The 19,805-nt window shown below is 35.5% G+C and overlaps 1 protein-coding gene and 1 long non-coding RNA gene across 5 annotated transcripts in view; one reads left to right on the plus strand and one right to left on the minus strand.

Moving 5' to 3' along the window:
• Positions 1 to 928: 928 nt before the first annotated feature.
• Positions 929 to 7,429, minus strand: LOC116469853 (uncharacterized). Of its 4 annotated transcripts, none has more exons than XR_009212429.1 (3): positions 7,346 to 7,429; positions 5,025 to 5,138; positions 929 to 1,276 (listed from the first exon to the last, which is right to left on the minus strand). It is a non-coding gene; the product is annotated as an uncharacterized LOC116469853 (long non-coding RNA). The 4 variants fall into 4 exon arrangements; XR_009212431.1 differs by having other exon boundaries at positions 7,351 to 7,405; XR_009212430.1 differs by having other exon boundaries at positions 7,309 to 7,405.
• MANEA (mannosidase endo-alpha) overlaps positions 7,152 to 19,805 on the plus strand; it is a 30,517-nt gene continuing 17,863 nt past the window's right edge. Inside the window, exons 1-2 of the mRNA XM_032155503.2 lie at positions 7,152 to 7,354; positions 16,175 to 16,756. Coding sequence (XP_032011394.1) covers positions 16,213 to 16,756 — 544 coding nt within the window. The 5' untranslated portion in view covers positions 7,152 to 7,354; positions 16,175 to 16,212. The remainder of the gene's footprint in view (positions 7,355 to 16,174; positions 16,757 to 19,805) is intronic.

Below are 19,805 nucleotides of genomic sequence, written 5' to 3' on the forward strand. Positions count from 1 at the left end.
GGGCTAATATCCAGAATCTACAATGAACTCAAACAAATTTACAAGAAAAAAAACAAACAACCCCATCAAAAAGTGGGTGAAGGATATGAACAGACACTTCTCAAAAGAAGACATTTATGTAGCCAAAAAATACATGAAAAAATGCTCATCATCACTGGCTATCAGAGAAATGCAAATCAAAACCACAATGAGATACTATCTTACACCAGTTAGAATGGCGATTATTGTTGCATATTTTTAACAGATGAGTAGACATCACACTCAGGGAATTTATTTTGAAAGAAGAACAGCAAAATGTTACCACCAAATTATCATACATATTTATAAACACACACACACACTCCCACACACATACTCTTACACTGTGTTTCCTTCATTCCTTATTCAGTCAATAAAGCATGAATTTCTGGCCACTAGATACATTCAATTAAATATTTCTGAAGTCTTGCTATGTGGAAAGCATTGTGATAGATGCTGTAAATAGATGAATGCAGAAAAGACTGCCTTGCAGGGGCACAAACTCTTTTGAGATATAGACATATACAAAAATAATTAAAGTAACCCAAACAGTGGTAAGTAGATAATATAAACCACACACGGTATATCTCCGTGTTTCTTGGTAGATGGCAAACTCCTAGGAGGTAGAGATTTGTGATGAATATATGTATTCTGAAAGTAGGCACCCCTCAACATTGTGAATAAATGCATAATCAAATAAAACCAATTATTATCAAGCTAACATATTTGCTCATCTCAACAAACCAAAACAAAAACAACCAGAATAAAAATTGGTAAATAAGAACTCAGTTTATATTAATGCAATTAGCTTTTACTTTGCAGATACATTTAAAGAATGATGTTTCTCTCACATTCAAAGAACCAATCTGGGCATCTTATAATTAATGTAATATTTATTGAATCCCTACTGTTCATTGATTTATTTATTCAACACATATTTGTTGAAAACTGTATTAGTTTCCTGTGGCTGCTAGAACAAATTACCAGAAACTTGGTAGCTTAAAAAGCATACATTTATTCTCCTCCAGTTCAGGAGGTCAGAAGTCTGAAGTCAGTTTCACTGGGCTGAAATTGAGGTATTATCATGGTCACTCTCACTTCTGAAAGTTTTTCTTGCCTTTTCTGGCCTTTAGAGCTTGAATGAAATGCTTGCATTCCTTTATTTTTGGTCCCTAGTCTGATCTTCAAAGCCAGCAGCCTAGCATTTTGTTTCAGTAGTCCCATTGCCTTCTTCTTTGTCAAATCTCCCTTTGCCTCCCTGTTATAAAGACATGTGTGATTATATTTAGGGCCCATCAAGACAACTCTCATCTCAAGATCCCTCCTCACACCTGCAAAGTCCCTTTTGCCATTTGAATTATTATTCACTGGTTCAGAGGATGAGGACTTCTGTATCTTTGGGAATTATTAATAAGCACCTACTATGTGTTGGGAGTTGGAGCCCCAGCTCTGAATTAGACTATCTCTGGATCTGCCTTCATGGAACCTGGCATTACAGGGTGTATAAAAGACATACACAACACAGGCCTGCTATTTAATTGGGTTCTCTCACAGAAAAATGTATATCAGCGAGTAAATGTATGTTTTTTTCTTTTTCTCTTTTAACAAGAGAAATTGCCAGCTACTTCTTAGAATAAGCAGGCACAGAAAATCACCTTGTAGCCGATACTGTTGAGAAGAATTACTGTGGTCTCTCTTATATAAATAGAAGACAAGTGAGCTCATCTATTTTGAGAAATAACAAGGCATTTTTTTTTCTTTTACTGACTTTTGCAAACTGCTTCTTTTTGCATGGCAGAAGAAGGTGGTACTATGGCAGGAGAAAGATTAGGTTGGTTTGGTTAAAGAACCCATGGCATCCTACAAAGGAAGAAACTCAAACCTAATACCTTAGGAAATTCTCTGTGAAACCTGGAGTTTAAGTGATGCAACATTTGGGGAGTGGCTGATTGTAGTATGACACTAATGCTCAATCATAAAACATAGGACTTCCTTCCTTCAACACACTGAGAGGCCCTATATCAACTGGTGGAGTCATTTCCGAACTCAGGAAGTGCTACATCTCCCTGCTGGCTCTGGTTTCCACTAAAGACATGCATCTGCCTTAGCTGCCACTATGCCTGTTTGCAGAATAGGGTTTCCTTCAGGATAGGGTTTCCTTAAGGAGAAATGTTCCATATCTAGTCAATCAATGCATTAGCATCTAACAGCACCATTCAACCAGAGGTGAACTTTCTGCCTTCTTTATTTGGGAAGGCAGAACGCTCTCCCATCTCCGTCACTCAGGAGGGCCATGACCTGGGCAAGTACTTGGATCAGAGAATGAGAAAAACTTTCACCAAAGGGGCTTGGCCTGTTTAGTTAGAAGTTACCTACACTGAGTTTAATTCTGGGTTACGTACATCAATTCTTAGAAGAGCCTTATCTAATGCATCAAGAAGTCACCCTAAAACCTGTGACCACTACAAGGCCAGTGAATTTTAATCATGACCTACCAAGGCAAGTTTTTTCCTTGGTCTGATAATAATTCGTGAATTTATGTGAGATAGAGTTAGAATGGATTCTTTGCTGTCAGGATGCTGGTAGGTACAGTGAAAGGATCAGAGCATTAGGGGAAACAATGAGTTTGGCTCTCTGAATTATCTGCTGCTATAAACTGGTGGAAACTTTAGTGTTTTACTCATGGCACTTATTGGAGTTACATTCTTTGCATCCCAAACTGTGTCAAGGAATACCCTAGTTACACCTTCATAGATACAAGATATGATAAAAAGAACAGAACAATTTAGTTAGTTAAGAAATTACTGCTGTTTCATATTACTCCCTATAAATGTATAGGGATTAAATGAATAAAACAATCAGTAAGTATAAAATTGTAAGGGAGAAAGTAGACTTTATATGGACAGTGAAGCATACTGTGATGGATAATTGGACTATTGTTTGGGGATTTATTTTATTTTGTTACTACTTAGAATCTAAAAATCCTTCAGGTTTCGGAAGAATAATGTGTGTTTTGTGCCCAATTTCCCATTAAAGCCAAAAGTTCTGGGCTCTACTTCAAGGAGGCTAAGGAGGAAAAGACATACAGCCTAGAGTAAGCTAATCAAATGATCTCAATCCAAAATTTGAATCTTGAAGCAACGAGGTAGATAACAAAGAGTTGAGAAGTCACTCACAGTGGTGTCAGCAGCATTGAGTTCAGTGCAGCCCTGAAAGCAGCAGTGCCCTAATCTGTACTGTTATATAAGGCTGTGTTCCCAATTTCCTAGCCCCTCTTGTTTCCTTTCCATTGCCATTACCTAATGTACTAGCCTTCATCTTCATGCTAAATTCTGTAACTTTTTGCATAGTCTATTTGTTTTTAGGTTTGCCAGTTCAATTTCTATTGCTTACAAAACATATCTCTGATTAATGTAAGTGGAGAGGATATGGACAGAAATTGATTTCTTGTCCTCAGTGAGAGCAGTAATGAGCAAAGGTATAAATGGCATATGGCTAGGAAATACTAATGAAACTTCTAGGACAGGGGAAGAATAGACATGAAATAATCAGGAGACAAACAATAGGGCCCATTGAAATACAGGCAAGAAAAAGATGGTTGAAGGTATAACTGTTTGCTTAGGTCTAGGAAATACAAAGAAGACTCTTCAATGCTGATGCCAAAAGATAAGATAAATGGCTGCTGCTTTTCTAGTAGCAAGATAGGATTAACCTGAAGGATCTTGTGGGGTGAGGACTATGATTTTAATAAATGTTAATTAGGATAAACCAAAGGCTACTATTAGTTTATTGTGTCAGAATCTTTCCATACAAGAATTTGACAAAAAAGAAAAAAAAATGGGGGATTTTTTTTTATCCATTCTTCCTTCTTTGGATCATTTTTGTCTTTGGACTCTCAGTGACTGATTACCCCTGATGCAACACATTTAAAATGTCTATTTACTACACAAATGAATTCATATGCAGCTCTTTTTCTTTCCAAGAAACCATCTATTAGATGAATGGCATATTCTTCTGGTGCTGTATTTTTAATTAAAAAAATACATAAATATGGGCTCATATTAAAAAAAAAAAAAGCACCACAGAGAGTAAAAAAGACAATTCTCCTTCATTCCCCTTCCGTTACATCCCTATAGGTAACAATGCATATATCCTTTCAGATATTTTTATATATCATACATGCACATATATATTTAAAATTTATATTAATATAATGTGAACTTCTCTTGTAAGTATTAACATACTAATCACTTGCTCATTTATCTTGGAGACCTTTCCCATCAGTGCTTATTAATTTACTAAATTCTACATTGTTTACATTCAGGAAATTATTGAACTAATTAAAAATATATGTATATATGAGAGATAAAAAAATTGGATGTGGCCGTTATTATGGCCTTCCCATATTTGAAAATAAAATCAAGATTCAGAATGTAAAAACATTATATATGTGATAATTACAACAAAACATTGCTTATTTTCCAGTGATGTCAAGTAAAAAAAAAAAAAATCTACATAAAAACACTTTGTGAAAAAAAGTGATGTGAAAGAAAAAAAGAATATTGACAAATTATTTCTATCATTGCCATCTCAACATTCCCTGACAATAGCAGGGGATAGGTACAGCAGTCAGAGTTACAAGATGGGGCACTAGCAGCAATTCTAATCCAGTTTATAAACACCACTGTGCAATGAATAGAGTGTGATGCAATGAGAATCTACTTGCCCTAATTTATTTACACTGGCAGTCATAAAGTACCCAGTTTTTAAGCAAGTGAGCATGCATTAACATATTTATAAAATAAAATCCTCTCCCTCTCATTTGACATCAGAAAATGTATTAATCATTCCCATAAATATATTAGAATAGGAAACAATGATTATCTCAATAGATGCAGAAAAAGCATTTAATCAATTAAACTGTCACTCATGGTTTAAAAAAAAGGAAACAACAATACATTATGAACTGGAAACAGAACACTTAATAATATTGATAAAGTATTTACCAAAACCCCACAGCAAACATTGTCATCATTATAAAATGTTAGCAGTATCACAGTAAAGTGAGGAATGGGACAAGAATGCCATTATCACTTCCATTAAACATTGCACTGGATGTTCTGTTAATAAATAAAAGAAAAAACTGAATAAGTGGTTTGAAAATAGAGAAAGAAGGAAACCATTATTCTTATTTACAAATGATATGATTACCTATATAGGTCATCCAAAGATGTAACAACAAAATAAAGCAAGCAATCAAAAAAATTCAGCAAAGCTTCTCGAGATAGTACCAATATATTGAAATTGATGCTCTTTTAATACAATGTTACTAAACAATTAGAAAATAGAGTTTAAAGAGAGAGATCTCTAATTTTAGTAATAAAACTAGGAGGCAATATAATGAAAGATATTCAATAAATTACAAAGCATAGTAGTACATAAAGTACCTGAATAAAATAAATATACCATGTTCATAGATAAGAAGACATTTCACTAAATCTCTAAATTCAATTCTCAAGTTGAATAAAATGCCCAATTAAAATCCAATTTTTTAAATGGATCTTGGCTGGCTCATCCTAAAATTTCAGTGAAAGAGTAAAGAGCCAAGTATAGTTAAAGCAATTTTAGACAAGAATAATTAGCAGGAGGGGTTTGCAAAATGTTTAATACATAGAGCTGACTGCATGGGTGTTCATTATGTTATTATTTGTCCTTTCTGTGTCTAAAATTTCTACAATTAAACTTTTAAACTTGTAGAAGAAAGAATAGTTTCTGATCTTATGTTGGGAAGAATCTTGTAAGCAAGAAAGCAAAAAGCACAACATTAAAATGTAAAATATTATTAAATTCAAAAAGCTGTATACTGAAGCATAAAGCTTTTGGCAATCAAGAAACATCATAAAAACTGGAAAGACAGTCCATAAACTAAGAGAAGACATTTGCAACACATGTAACTTACAAGAGAGAATTAAACTAGAAAAAATAAATATTATCTACAAAATAATTTTCAAAAGCAAGCAATTTAATAAAAAATGAGATAAAATTAACAGGCTTTAGCAAAAGGGAAAATGCAAATTAAAAGAGCAATCAGATGCTCTTGTCAGCAAAAACTTAAAAAGTCTAACAATAGCATAACGGTAACGATGTGCCAGTCTAGTTAATGGGAAATGGACTTGTATATAGACGAATCTCAAAACCTCTCAAAACCTAAATTAGTGAAAAAAGGGGAAAAATGAAGAATGATTCACATATAAAATACAAAACTAGGAAAATAGTATTTTTAGGGAATTGTACATATGTAACTATTTTCAGAAATACAACGGAATGAGTAATATAAAATTCGGCATAATGGTGAACGGAAGGAAGGAGATGCTTTTAGAGAGGCCGTTTTAGAAGGCTTCAAAAATACTGTCATTTTTTTTTTCTTAAGCTCTGCAGTGGGTACCTGGGCATTTTTCATTCTTCTTTAAGCTATGCACATGAGATATACTCATATGTATATTTCCCAATTAAAATTGGTGTACAAAATCTTTTTAAGGAGAGCCCTTATGAAACTGTTCACATCAGCAAGTTCTACCTTGAATAAGGACTTCCTGTTACCATGTAACCAAAGATAGCATTTTCTTGTTTTCTGAAGCTAATGTAAGATGGAAACCTTCAGTTGTAATCCTATTTCAAAAGTTCTTGCTCTTCACATCTGACTTATCCTCAATTATTTCTAGTACTTCGGTACAGATGTGATTTTATAGAATACATTCGCAAATTAAAAACGCCATCTGCATCTGCCTACCTTGGGCTTCCAAGTAAAGTTCTATTTTAGAAAAAATCAAAACAGTTCCTCAACTTAAAAAGTTTGAAAACCAGTGTACTTATGAAGCACGTGATGGAAGCAACTTCTGACTGTTTCACATAAAAACAAACAAAAATGTGTCCTCTGTAATACAGTTAGAGCCTCCCAACAGAGCCTCAGAAGGCCGTTTCTAAGGACAGTGAGTTCTGCTTGCAGAAATAAGGCGTGAGTGCAGTTTGACTCCAATCCACACGTCTTTCCCCTCTTACAGAACGCCCCAAAACGCAGTCCCCTCTTTCTTCCGCGCCGCTCCCGCCCTCGTCCTCTCAGACCCGCGACCGGAGGCTCCGGAAGACCCCCAGCCCCGCCCGCTCCGTGACCCCGCCCCCGCCCGTCCCGCCCCTGAAAGCTCCCGGAACGCTGTGCGCGCGCCTTCGGGGAGGAGGGGCTGTCTGGGCTCCGGGCGCGGCGGCAGTGGGCTCTATGTTGGCGGTCTCAACCTCGCTTCTAGCCGAGTCCTTGCAAGAAGTGAATTACCCGACCCTGGTAAGTAGCTGCAGGATTCGCACTCCTTGGAAGCGGCGGCGCCAGCGCCAGCAGCGGCGGCGGGCACGAGGTCCACCGCGGGCGCCTGCGCGCTCGCCCGCCAGCCAATCTGGTGGCCGCTTTCATCCGGGCGCCCTTTGACCCGGCGCCCTTCTGGCAGGCGCTGGTGGCGCCCAGCGGCGAGCCTGTAGCCCCCTCGATTAACCTACGCTGTCACTCTTACGCCTGTTTTAGTCTGCGTTAGTTTTACTGCCTTTTACACTGCTTTATCCCCACCTCACCAGCCTCGTCGCCGCCTCCTCTTTGAAACGGTACCTCCTGTCGCCTCGGATTTTCCTTGTTTCCCCGACAAGTTGGAAATTTCGGGTCGGATGGAAGCCTTTTTCAGCACCTTCTCCTTGTGCCCCCAGACTGCCTGTGGGCCTTGAGCCGACCGGGAGAGTGGAAGGCCCGAGGCCTGCTGGGCTCAGGGTGCAACGGAAAGGTAGCTGTTGCCTGTCTCAGCGCCTCTCGGCATCGGGAGGAGACCGTCGGATGGCGAGGCCGCTAGAGATGGTTTTTCAGTTCACCTGTTAACGTGTTTGGCACTGTCATCTTAGACTCTTAGCCTTTGCTAAGTCTGGGGATGCAACAGTGCTGGATTAGTGTTTTTGTTGTTCCTTTTTCCAAAGAAGCAACTTGAAGTATAGGCAGTTATAACTGTTTGGTTTTGTTGTTGCAAGACCCTATGAATAAGTGTTAGGAGAAAATGTGGAAGTGCTATAAAACAACAAGGGGGGGATAATGTTGATTATGAACTTGAAAATAAGAAAAATGGGACTGGAATAGGTTGTTCACGTTAAAGTATTGAGGCAGTAGTTTGAAACAAAAATATAAAGTAAAACCTAGATATTGGTGATACTGTGTCACGTTGTTTGCAAATAACTTTCATGACAATACATCTATTTCAGGTGTAACACACCTGAAAAAAACAAGAATGCTGTGAATTTGTGGATTTTCAGGCTCAGTGCAGAAAAACACCCCCCAAAACAAAAAATCACAACAATGAAAACACCATTTCCGGGGCTGTTGCTGTTATTCGTGTGTTGAATAGTGAATGTATGATCATAAAATAGATTAAGCTGTCTTTAGATTAAGTTTGGGCACAGTTTATTGGGTAGGTAACAGTTAATCATTGTTTATTAGGTACATAATCCTTAATTGAAAGCATAACCATATAGCAGCGGCTTTCATCTTATGTCACAAAAATAACTGTGGTGTATCCTCTAAATTTGATTTGTCTAATACCTTGAAGGAAGGCAGAATAGCATGGACAAGAACTTGAGTTCTTGAGCCAGACTCGATCTGCTCCTTGCTGGGTGATTAACCTTAGATTGGTTTCTTGGCCATTTGCTGGCCCAGAGATTTTTGAAAAAGTTACCAACTGCTCAGCTTCATCATTTGTAAAATGAGGTTAAAAAAAATTATGCGGCCGGGCGCGGTGGCTCACGCCTGTAATCCCAGCACTTTAGGAGGCCGAAGCGGGTGGATCATGAGGTCAAGAGATCGAGACCATCCTGACCAACATGGTGAAACCCTGTCTCTGCTAAAAATACAAAAATTAGCTGGGCGTCGTAGTGTGCTCCTGTAGTCCCAGCTACTCTGGAGGCTGAGGCAGGAGAATCGCTTGAACCCGGGAGGTGGAGGTTGCAGTGAGCCAAGATGGCGCCACTGCACTCCAGCCTGGCAACAGAGTGAGACTCCATCTCAAAAATAAATAAATAAATAAAAAAAGAAAGAAACTAAACCTCACTGAATTTCTGTTAACCAGAGGGTACAAGTGTTTACAATAAAACTGACCTGGGCAAGGATTGATTTTGAAACTGATTTTGAAAGTTCCAGATGTGTCTTCTAGTATTGAGTTATATTTATCTCCGGTGGCTTTATACAAAATAAAATTAGAAGAAAGCCATATATTTTTTTAAAAAAGCACCAGAAGTCTGTGTGATTTAATTTAGTTAATAATAATTAAAAGGGAAGTCTTTTTGGCTTTTGTGAGTTACATGATAAAAGCAAATAATTTTTGAAGTACTAATTCATACCACCCTGCTTCTGAATCTCTTGGGGTCTCTTAGCTAGCTGGATATGTCCAATAATTTTTTATTAGACATCACTAAGCTTCAAGTCAGCATTTCAAAAGATTAAAAGCACAAAACTCAAAAAACAGAAGCTATAGGTTCAAAAGAACCTATTGTGTATGAGTAATGTAAACAGCCTTTTGAGGAGAAAACATTTTCAGTAGCCAATACTTTGAGTAGGTCCCTGCTTTGGAAACATATCTGCAATAAACTTGTAATTTTTTCTCTATGGTGACTTATAAAACTTTTCTTTTATTGAAGCTGAATTAGTTCCTCCACCCCTTTCCTGCAAGATCAGACATTTTAGGCATCTCAAGGGTCATTGTGGTTTTGCAGTGTTGAAGATGATTTTTTTTATTAAATTGGGTTTTTAAAATTATTGGATCTTTATGATTCTTTATAATATGTTCAGTATACACTGTAAACTTATCAAGTGTGTATACTGTCAGTAGTCTATATACACACACACAGATATATATATGTATATATATACGTATATATATACACACATACATATACGTATATATACATATATATACACACACTGCCTAAATACCAGTGAAACAGCAAAGAGCCAGAAATTAACTTTTTTTAAGCTGAACACTTAATGAAGACTATGTGAAAGATATGTTATACTCTACTAGAATGTGAAGATAAAGACTCCATTTCTGAAACTTAAGGAGCAATCTAGTAGGTGATATAAAGATAAATGCACAGCATGATACAATACATAAGAAATGACAGTTTGGCTGGGCGCGGTGGCTCACGCCTGTAATCCCAGCACTTTGGGAGGCCGAGGTGGGTGGATCACGAGGTCAGGAGATCGAGACCATCCTGGCTAACACGGTGAAACCCTGTGTCTACCAAAAATACAACACATTAGCCGGGCGTGGTGGCGGGCACCTGTAGTCCCAGCTACGTGGGAGGCTGAAGCAGGAGAATAGTGTGAACCCTGAAGGCGGAGCTTGCAGTGAGCCGAGATTGCGCCACTGCACTCCAGCCTGGGCGACAGAGTGAGACTCCATCTCAAAAAAAAAAAAAGAAATGACAATTTAAAAAGTAAATACTGTTAACAATAAAATATATGAGGAGTAAGTACTTTTCACTGTGGAATCAGGAGAGGTATCAAGAAGAGGCAGCATTTCAACTTTGACTTGAAGGTGACTGGTATTTCAATAGTTGGTCATATAGAGGATAGGCACTTAGAATAAAATATGTTATATTTTAATTGCTTGTCAGACACCCATCTTTAATCATTGTCATAAGCAATTGCTCATATTTATTTAGTCTTATACTAAGCCACATGATTTTGAGAGTTTTACAATACTAATTTCATCCTCACAAAAATCCTATGAGTGAAGTAATAACTCATTTTATAGGTGAGGAAAGGAACTCAGAAAGATCAGGTCAGTTTTGTAGGTCAGATAACTAAAAAATGGCACAGCTGGAATTTGAGCTCAGGCATTTGAACTACAGAGCTCATATTTTAAATCTCAGTGCCCATCTGTGTTTGTTTAGGTTGAGATGACTTAATTGAGATATGGAGGTTGAGCCAGAGCCAGCAGATCATCTCTTAAAATTGAGCTTGTGTATCATCTATAGTGATGTGATAAACACACATTTTAACTGAATGAATGAATAATGTAAAATGAGAAGACAGAGGATCAACTTAAGAAATTACATCATAGGCGAGAGAGAGAGAGAGAAAAAAAAACAGCTTCCATAAATGGACACTTTGTGCTTTGTATTCATGAGTATATCCAGAAAATGAACCTAAGAAATTTTTTAAAGTTTCCAATATTTCTTCACTTTTCATTTATTTATAAATTCATTAGTATTTACTGTTTGATTAAAACATTACTATTTCAAATTGTCTTGCATGATTCACAGAACAGTTTTATCAGTAGGCAAAACAGATACCCTCTTTTTTAAGAAAAGGCTAAGTGATTTACCAGGATCACACAACTAAGTGTGAGTGATTTGAATTTACATCTTCAGATTTATTATATATCTTGATCTTTCATGAATCTCGCCATTCAGCTGAAGTCAACATTTCAAAAATCAATGCCTTACTAATTTATAAATCTGTTAGTTATTTCTCCTTTCTCTGTAACTCTTCCAACATTCATTACCATTGTTTTTTTTCTTATAGAATACCTATCCAAACATTTTCCTTCTGAAGTATTATGTTCTACTTTTAGAAAACAGAGTCAGAAAATATCACTGTTGTCTCATCCAGACATAACTATTTTACATGTTTAAGTATATTTCCTTCTGTGTGTATCTTTAATACAAATGATATGATATTATATATCATAATAGTTGATATATTACATCTAATATATTATTTTTGCTTCATGTCTCATTAAAATTTTCCCTTTCTTTAAGCAAAGGGAAATGTTTGTTGTGATATCAATAATTTGAAAATTTCAGGACAGCAAATTACAATGGCATGCCAAAATGGTTTTATCATCTTTTTTTTTTTTTGAGACGGAGTCTTGCTCTGTTGCCCAGGCTGGAGTGCAGTGGCGCGATCTCTGCTCACTATAAGCTCTGCCTCCCGGGTTCACACCATTCTCCTGCCTCAGCCTCCCGAATAGCTGGGACTACAGGCGCCCACCACCGTGCCTGGCTAATTTTTTGTATTTTTAGTAGAGACAGGGTTTCACTGTGTTAGGCAGGATGGTCTCGATCTCCTGACCTCATGATCTGCCCGCCTCGGCCTCCCAAAGTGCTGGGATTACAGGTGTGAGCCACCACGCCCAGCCCATACTTTTATACCTATTAGTGCAACAGGACTGCCACAACTCACATGTAGAAATTTCACTTCGCAAAGTCATGTAGTGCAGGATTTGAAAGACTTTGTGACTTAGCCCTTTCCAGAAATAAGCAGGTATGTTAACAGCTCACATTCTTCAATTTACTGCTGGCATAAATAGCACAAACAATTTCTGTTTACTTTTCCTGCACATTCACCAAATGGTAATATTTTACCACATTTACTTACCATTATACACAAACACACACACCCTTACTTATTCTATGTTGCATTGTATGTAAGCCATACATTTTATATATAGTGTATGTATGTGGTGTACACACATATATGAATATATGTGTATTTATGTCTTTGTGTGTATCCTCTCTTTAATATATTGTCTCATGCGTCCTCATGATTAGATTTGGATTAATTTTTAACAAGAGTACCACAGCAGTGATTCTGTGTTTTTCTCAGTACAGCTTCTCTGAAGACTAATGGCAATACTTATTTATCCAAATTAACTGATAAAGTCAATTTTGATCACTAGTTTAAATTGGTGTTTTGGTAGGTTTTCCACTGTTATTATGTCCCCATTTGTAATTAATTAGATATCTTCTGGGGGAACATTTTGCCAATATGTATATAGTTATTAAAAAAAAATCTCCAGACCTGTCTACCTATTCCTTTACTAAAAGTTCATTTACATAGCTTTTTATTAGAGAGGGAGGGAACTGATGTGATGGAATGCAGGGATGGGTAAGAGTTAGGATACCAGGTAGTGTCAGAAAAGATTTAGTAATTAATATTGTTTCCCAGGAGTTTTATAAATGTAAATACATTTAATTATGTATATATAATCATACATATTTTTATGTAAATATATATGACATACATGTATCCATATATAACATAAAATGCACAATATGTAAATACACATATGTGCATGTATGTGTACATATGCACCTACACATGTTTATGTATGTACCTGCATGCCTTGATATATTTACAGTATGCATATTGTATATATAGTATACAGATATACATATATAATGTATACATGTACACACACCATATTTACTAAAAGTTTGAAACAGACAAAATACAATTAACTTTAGTTAGATATGCTTGTGTGGTGGGAAAACTATAAAGAAGGAAGAGGTGTAATGATAAACACAAAATTCAAGCAGTTGCCCTTAGGCAGGGAGAAGGGCAGGACTGGTGATTCACAGGGAACGCAAGAAGTGGAAAGGAGCTTTTAAGCTGGCAGATTTCTTTTTCAGTGTTTACTTTATATGTTTTAAACTAGACATGTCTTTTGTACTATTCTTTTATGTTATTCTTTATATTATTCACTATTCACAATTAAACAAGATTAACCTTAAAAATAATTCTTATGATTTTAGCTGTTAACGAAATATACTTGGTTAGTTTAGTGTTTCCTAAATACATGTAGAATAGTGTTGTGGGAAGTCAAGGACCCCGAACGGAGGGACCGGCTGGAGCTGCAGCAGAGGAACATAAATTGTGAAGATTTCATGAACATTTATCACTTCCCTAATAATACTCTTATAATTTCTTATGCCTGTCTTACTTTAATCTCTTAATCCTCTTATCTTCGTAAACCGAGGATGTATGTCACCTCAGGACCACTATAATTGTGTTAACTGTACAAATTGATTGTAAAACGTGTGTTTGAACAATATGAAATCACTGCACCTTGAAAAAGAACAGAATAACAGTGATTTTTAGGGAAAAAGGGAAGACAACCATAAAGTCTGACTGCCTGCGGGGTCGGGCAAAAAGAGCCGTATTTTTCTTCTTGCAGAGAGCCTATAAATGGACGTGCAAGTAGGAGAGATATCACTAAATTCTTTTCCTAGCAAGGAACATTAATATTAAGACCCTAGGAAAAGAATTGCATTCCTCGGGGGAGGTCTATAAACAGCCGCTCTGGGATTGTCTGTCCTGTGTGGTTGAGATAAGGACTGAGATACGCCCTGGTCTCCTCCAGTACCCCACCCTGCTAAATTTGAGGTCAGACCAGTTCTCTGCTCTCTAACCCTGTTTTCTGTTGTTTAAGATGTTTATCAAGACAGTAGGTGCACAGCTGAACATAGAACCTTATTAGTAGTACTGTTTTGCCTTTTCTCCTGTTTCCTCAGAAGCATGTGATCTTTGTTCTCCTTTTTGCCCTTTGAAGTATGTGATCTTGTGACTTACTCCCTGTTCTTGGAACCCCTCCTCTTTTGAAATTCTTAATAAAACTTGCTGGTTTTTCAGCTCAGGTGGGCATCACGGTCGTATCGATATGTGATGTCACCCTCGGCGGCCCAACTGTAAAATTCCTCTGTTTGTACTCTCTCTCTTATTTCTCTGACTGGTCGACATTTATGGAAAATAGAAAGAACCTACGTTGAAATATTGGGGGTGGGTTCCCCCGATAGAATAGAAGCAGCAGTTTGTAGGAAGTTTCACTTGTCTGTCTTTTCTATTGGAGTTAAGTCTTTTTTAACTTAATTCTCTAGAATAACAGCACCATATCATAGAACTCTTTTATAAAGCAGTCAATGTCAGCATTGTGCCAAATACCTTTCTAATAAGAAATTTGTATATAAAAAGACTTGAATATTTCATTCATATGGTGTATATGTACCTATATACTTATATGTATATATATATATATATATACACACACACACAACAAAAATGTCTTTTCTTAATCAGCCAAGAAGCACTGCATTAGTATATGTCCATAAACATACTTACTAAAACAAAAACACATATAATACCCTTTCAGAAGTTATAAATTACTGTTTATAACCTCTGTTCAGTAAGATTTTCAGAGTTGTAAGTTAATTTTATTTTTGGAGACATTTTCTTGCACTGTCACCCAGGCTGGAGTGCAGTGGCACAATCATGGCTCACTGCCGCCTTGACCTCCTGGGCTCAAGCAATCCACCTGCCTCATCCTCATGAGTAGCTGGGGAACTACAGGCACACACCACCATGCCTAGCCAATTTTTTAAAAGTTTCTGTAGGGATGGGGTCTCCCTGTGGTTGTCCAGGCTGGTCTCAAACTGAAGAACTCAAGTGATCCTCCTGTCTCAGCCTCCCAAAGTGCTGGGATTACAGGCATGAGCCATCATGCCCAGCCTAATGAATTTTTTTTAAAAAATTGGGAATATCTTACTTGTGATTATTCTTTTTTTCTCTTCTGTCATTTAAAAAATTTTGTCTGATTCTATTTCACTTCAAAATGTTATTTAAAATTTATAATTTTTCCCTCTTATGAAATTGTTAAAAAATTTTTGGAAAATCTATTTAATGACTGAGTTTTTTATACACTAGTAAGTATTTCCTTTTTATTAACTGTGATTTGTAAATTTTACACTTAGATTTAGAAAATTTTAGTTCAGGCCAGGGGTGTGGTGACTCATACCTGTAATCCTAGCAGTGTGGGAGGCTGAGACAGGAGGATCGCTTGAGCCCAAGAGTTCAAGACCAGTCTGGTCAACATAGTGAGACCTTGTCTCTACAATAAATAAATAAATAAATGATTTTTAAAAAGAATTTTAGTTCACATACATAGAATGTTCCCTTCCTACATTCAGTATACATGTAATCTGTTCAAGTAATGAAAAACATATTTTAATTTCTTAAATAAAATTAACTAAAGGTTCGTCTGACTAAACGTAATTGGCATGTACATAGTGATATATCCAAATGAATATTGCCATTTATTCTAGCCATAGACCCTTATTGTAGACATTTATATATGATGATATAATTAACGTCTTACTTCACTTTCTTAATTTCACCAATATATGATGAAATCAGTACTAATTATTCAATGTAATGAAATTTATGGATTTTAGTTTTCATGTTGAATACGTTGGAAAATACTGTCGATAACACTAATTATCTTTTTTCAATAAATTGCAGCAAAACACTTACTATTTTGGAGTTTAAAGTATGTCATCATGGCAAAGTTTCGGAGAAGGACTTGCATCATTTTGGCACTTTTTATTCTATTTATTTTCTCTCTGATGATGGGTTTAAAAATGCTGAGACCAAATACAGCTACTTTTGGAGCTCCTTTTGGACTTGACCTTCTTCCAGAACTTCATCAACGAACTATTCATTTGGGGAAAAGTTTTGATTTCCAAAAGAGTGACAGAATCAACAGTGAAACAAATACCAAGAATTTAAAAAGTGTTGAAATCACTATGAAACCTTCCAAAGCCTCTGAACTTAACTTGGATGAACTACCACCTCTGAACAATTATCTACATGTATTTTATTACAGTTGGTATGGAAATCCACAATTTGATGGTAAATATATACATTGGAATCATCCAGTGTTAGAGCATTGGGACCCTAGAATAGCCAAGAATTATCCACAAGGGAGACACAACCCTCCAGATGACATTGGCTCCAGCTTTTATCCTGAATTGGGAAGTTACAGTTCTCGGGATCCTTCTGTCATAGAAACTCACATGAGACAAATGCGCTCAGCTTCAATTGGTAATTATTGTGTATATATATATATATATATGTGTGTGTGTGTGTGTGTTTGTGTCTGTATATATGCATATAAATGATTTTTTGTGTAACTTTAAATTACTAGTTAATTTTCTCATTATTATTAATTATATTGTTAAGCTCAAACCTCCAAATTAAACTGTATGTATGATCTTAAACATCTAGGCAACCACATTTTAATGCTGCCCTTAGTGTATATTGTTTAATTTTTACATTTTGGAGCATTTCTGGATATACTGTTGATTTCTAATTTAATTCACTTTCTCAATTTTATTAAATTGTGATTTACATAAAATACAATGAATTTCCCACTTTAAGTTTACAGCTCATTGATGTTACTCAAAAGTATATACCTGTTTGAATACCACCCCAATCAAGAAGTAAAATATTTCTGTAGCCCGAAAAGTCTCATCATAATTCCTTTATTCAGGCCTACCTTCTCCCCTACCGCTGAAAACTGTATACATATCAGCTGGATCTGATTTCTATCAGATCTGATTTCTATCACTGGAGAATAGTTATGAGTGTTCTATTACTTTATGAAAATAGAGTCATTCAGCATTTGTATGTGTGTATATCTTTTGCTCAGCACAACATTTTGAAATGCACTTAACTATATCAATAGCTTAGTCATTTTTATTGATAAGAAGTCTTCTATTGTTTGATTTTGGCAAATTTGCTTTTATATTCACCTCTTGATAGGTGTTTGGGCTGTTTCAAATTTTAGGCATGTAGCACATAATTTGGTCCTGCTTTTCTGTTTCTTAAAGTTATTCTGTCAGTTTTAATGTCTGTTTATTTCATTTATGTTTAATGTAATGATGATATGATTTTAAATCTGCCATTTTTCTGTTTATTTTCCATTTGTCCCACATGTCTGTTTCTTTTTTCCTTCTTTTTCTTCCTTTTCTTACATTACATATGTGTATTATTCTGTTTTATATTTTCTTCTGGCTTATTTTATTCATTTGTTTTATTTATAACTGTACCTTTTTACAATATGCCCCTTTAACTTAACTGATTCTTATTGTTGTTCCTACCTCTTCTCACCTTTCTCTTCTCTTTCCTTCTGGAACTCCAATTACATATATTTAGATAGAGTCATATTGTCCCACAGGTGAATTACAGGAAAAATATAACTTGGTGCCTGAAAATTCTTCAGTTTGTTAATATAGTCTTTGTAAAAGCTTCCAGTTTCAGTTTCATTTATCTTTTTAGTGCCCCTACCAGTAGAGCTAGAAAAAGAAATTGGGTATTCTTACATTTTTCTAGCTCTACCTAAAGGCATGAATTCACCATAGAGCTGATATGTACTTAGAGAAACACAAGAGTCTTTGATGAGCAAAACAATGTAGAATTCTATGAATCTATATCAGATACATGCAAGATAAGTTGTTTTCCTTGTATGGACTAACTTTTTTCAAGTATTTATAAAATTTAACTTTATAGTATACTTAGAGCTTTAGTTTCTATGTTCTATATGTATTATGACATAAAATAGGTTGGGTCAGTTAAGACAGCATTGACTTCTGTGTGGTCAGTATGTATGTGTGTGTGTCTGTCTCTATTTACTAATTTGCTTTTGGGAGGAGAATCCTTTCAAATGATATTTTTTCTATTTTTTACAAAAACTTTGTATCACATTTAAGTCTTTATTCAAGACTGTCTTGATATGGCTAAACAAACTATGCTAGATTGACAGAGAAAATGGTTGTTCTTTAAAGTTTTAATTTTCATTTGCAATTTGAATAGTATACAAGGAGGGTTTTTTCCCCTCCATTATAAATATAACTAATACTAATACATATTTGTAATACATAAACATATAAATAATATATGCAGTAAACATAAATTTTAGATATAAATAATATGTGTGTTACACTATGTTTGGTATAGTTTGTGATCAGGAAGAAAAGTTTCAGTTAACATTTTTATGCCTATCTCATATTTATATTCCCTGTATAGTATTTTACTATTGTATCCTGTATATGAACATTAATTATTTCTAAACATTGACATTTCAATTTTAAATGTTGACAGCTTCACTACTGATGCAAATATTTTACTTTTTGGTGGATTTTCTCCTAGACAAAATTAAAAAAGAAAAAACTTGATAATAAAAGTGACAATCAATTTGTAAATAAAGAAATAATTTCTTAATGAGTTAAATATTGAATTATACTCATTGTTACCAGGCAGAAAATAATTTGACTGACTCAAAACCCTACTTTAATCCATGGAGCTGGCATGCTGACTCTGGCATTCTTTGAATTGAAGAAGATAGTAAATGAAGGCTGTTTAAATTGTTGTATGGTTGACTATGCTTTGACTACATATTTAACATTCATAATTTTCCTTTGATATAAATGGCCTTCTTTTTATCTTAAATTGAATTGCTGTGTGAAGTGATTATACTGTTATATTGCAGAGTACAAGTTGGTTGATTTTCTGCTTTTACAATTAGAAGTGTGGTGGGCATAAATCCTAATGGCTCAACCCTTCATTGAAAAGAATGATAAAATTAAAATGAACTATTAATGTTATGTTTAAAATCCAATTATTATATATGATGTATCAGATATATTATAATGGCATATGGTAGATTTGTATCCTTTTCAAGTCTTTTAAGTAAAATATTACGTATCATGTATTCTATCCTCTTGTATTGCTGTATTACAACTCTAAAAGTACCAGATGAATGCCTTCTTATTTTTATACAGTTTACTAAAACTTTAGTAGACTGGTCAGAAAATGGCCCCCATTTTCTGATGTGGACATCGTAATTCCCACAATCTGTGAATATATTATTTTATTTGGCAAAAGGGAATTAGGGTTGCAGGTGCAAAAGATTGCTAATCATCTGAACTTGAGATGGCATTATCCTTCATTATTTGGGTACAGCTAATCTAGTCACATAAGTCCTTATAAATAGAAGAAGAGGGAAGAGAGAGTCAGAGGGATGCACTGAGAGACTCGACCCCCTGTTGCTATCTTTGAAGATGGAACAAGAAGTTCATGAGCCAAAGAATGT

The sequence above is a fragment of the Hylobates moloch genome, unplaced genomic scaffold (genome assembly GCF_009828535.3).
Source record: "Hylobates moloch isolate HMO894 unplaced genomic scaffold, HMol_V3 SCAFFOLD_2, whole genome shotgun sequence".
Taxonomy (NCBI): domain Eukaryota; kingdom Metazoa; phylum Chordata; class Mammalia; order Primates; family Hylobatidae; genus Hylobates; species Hylobates moloch.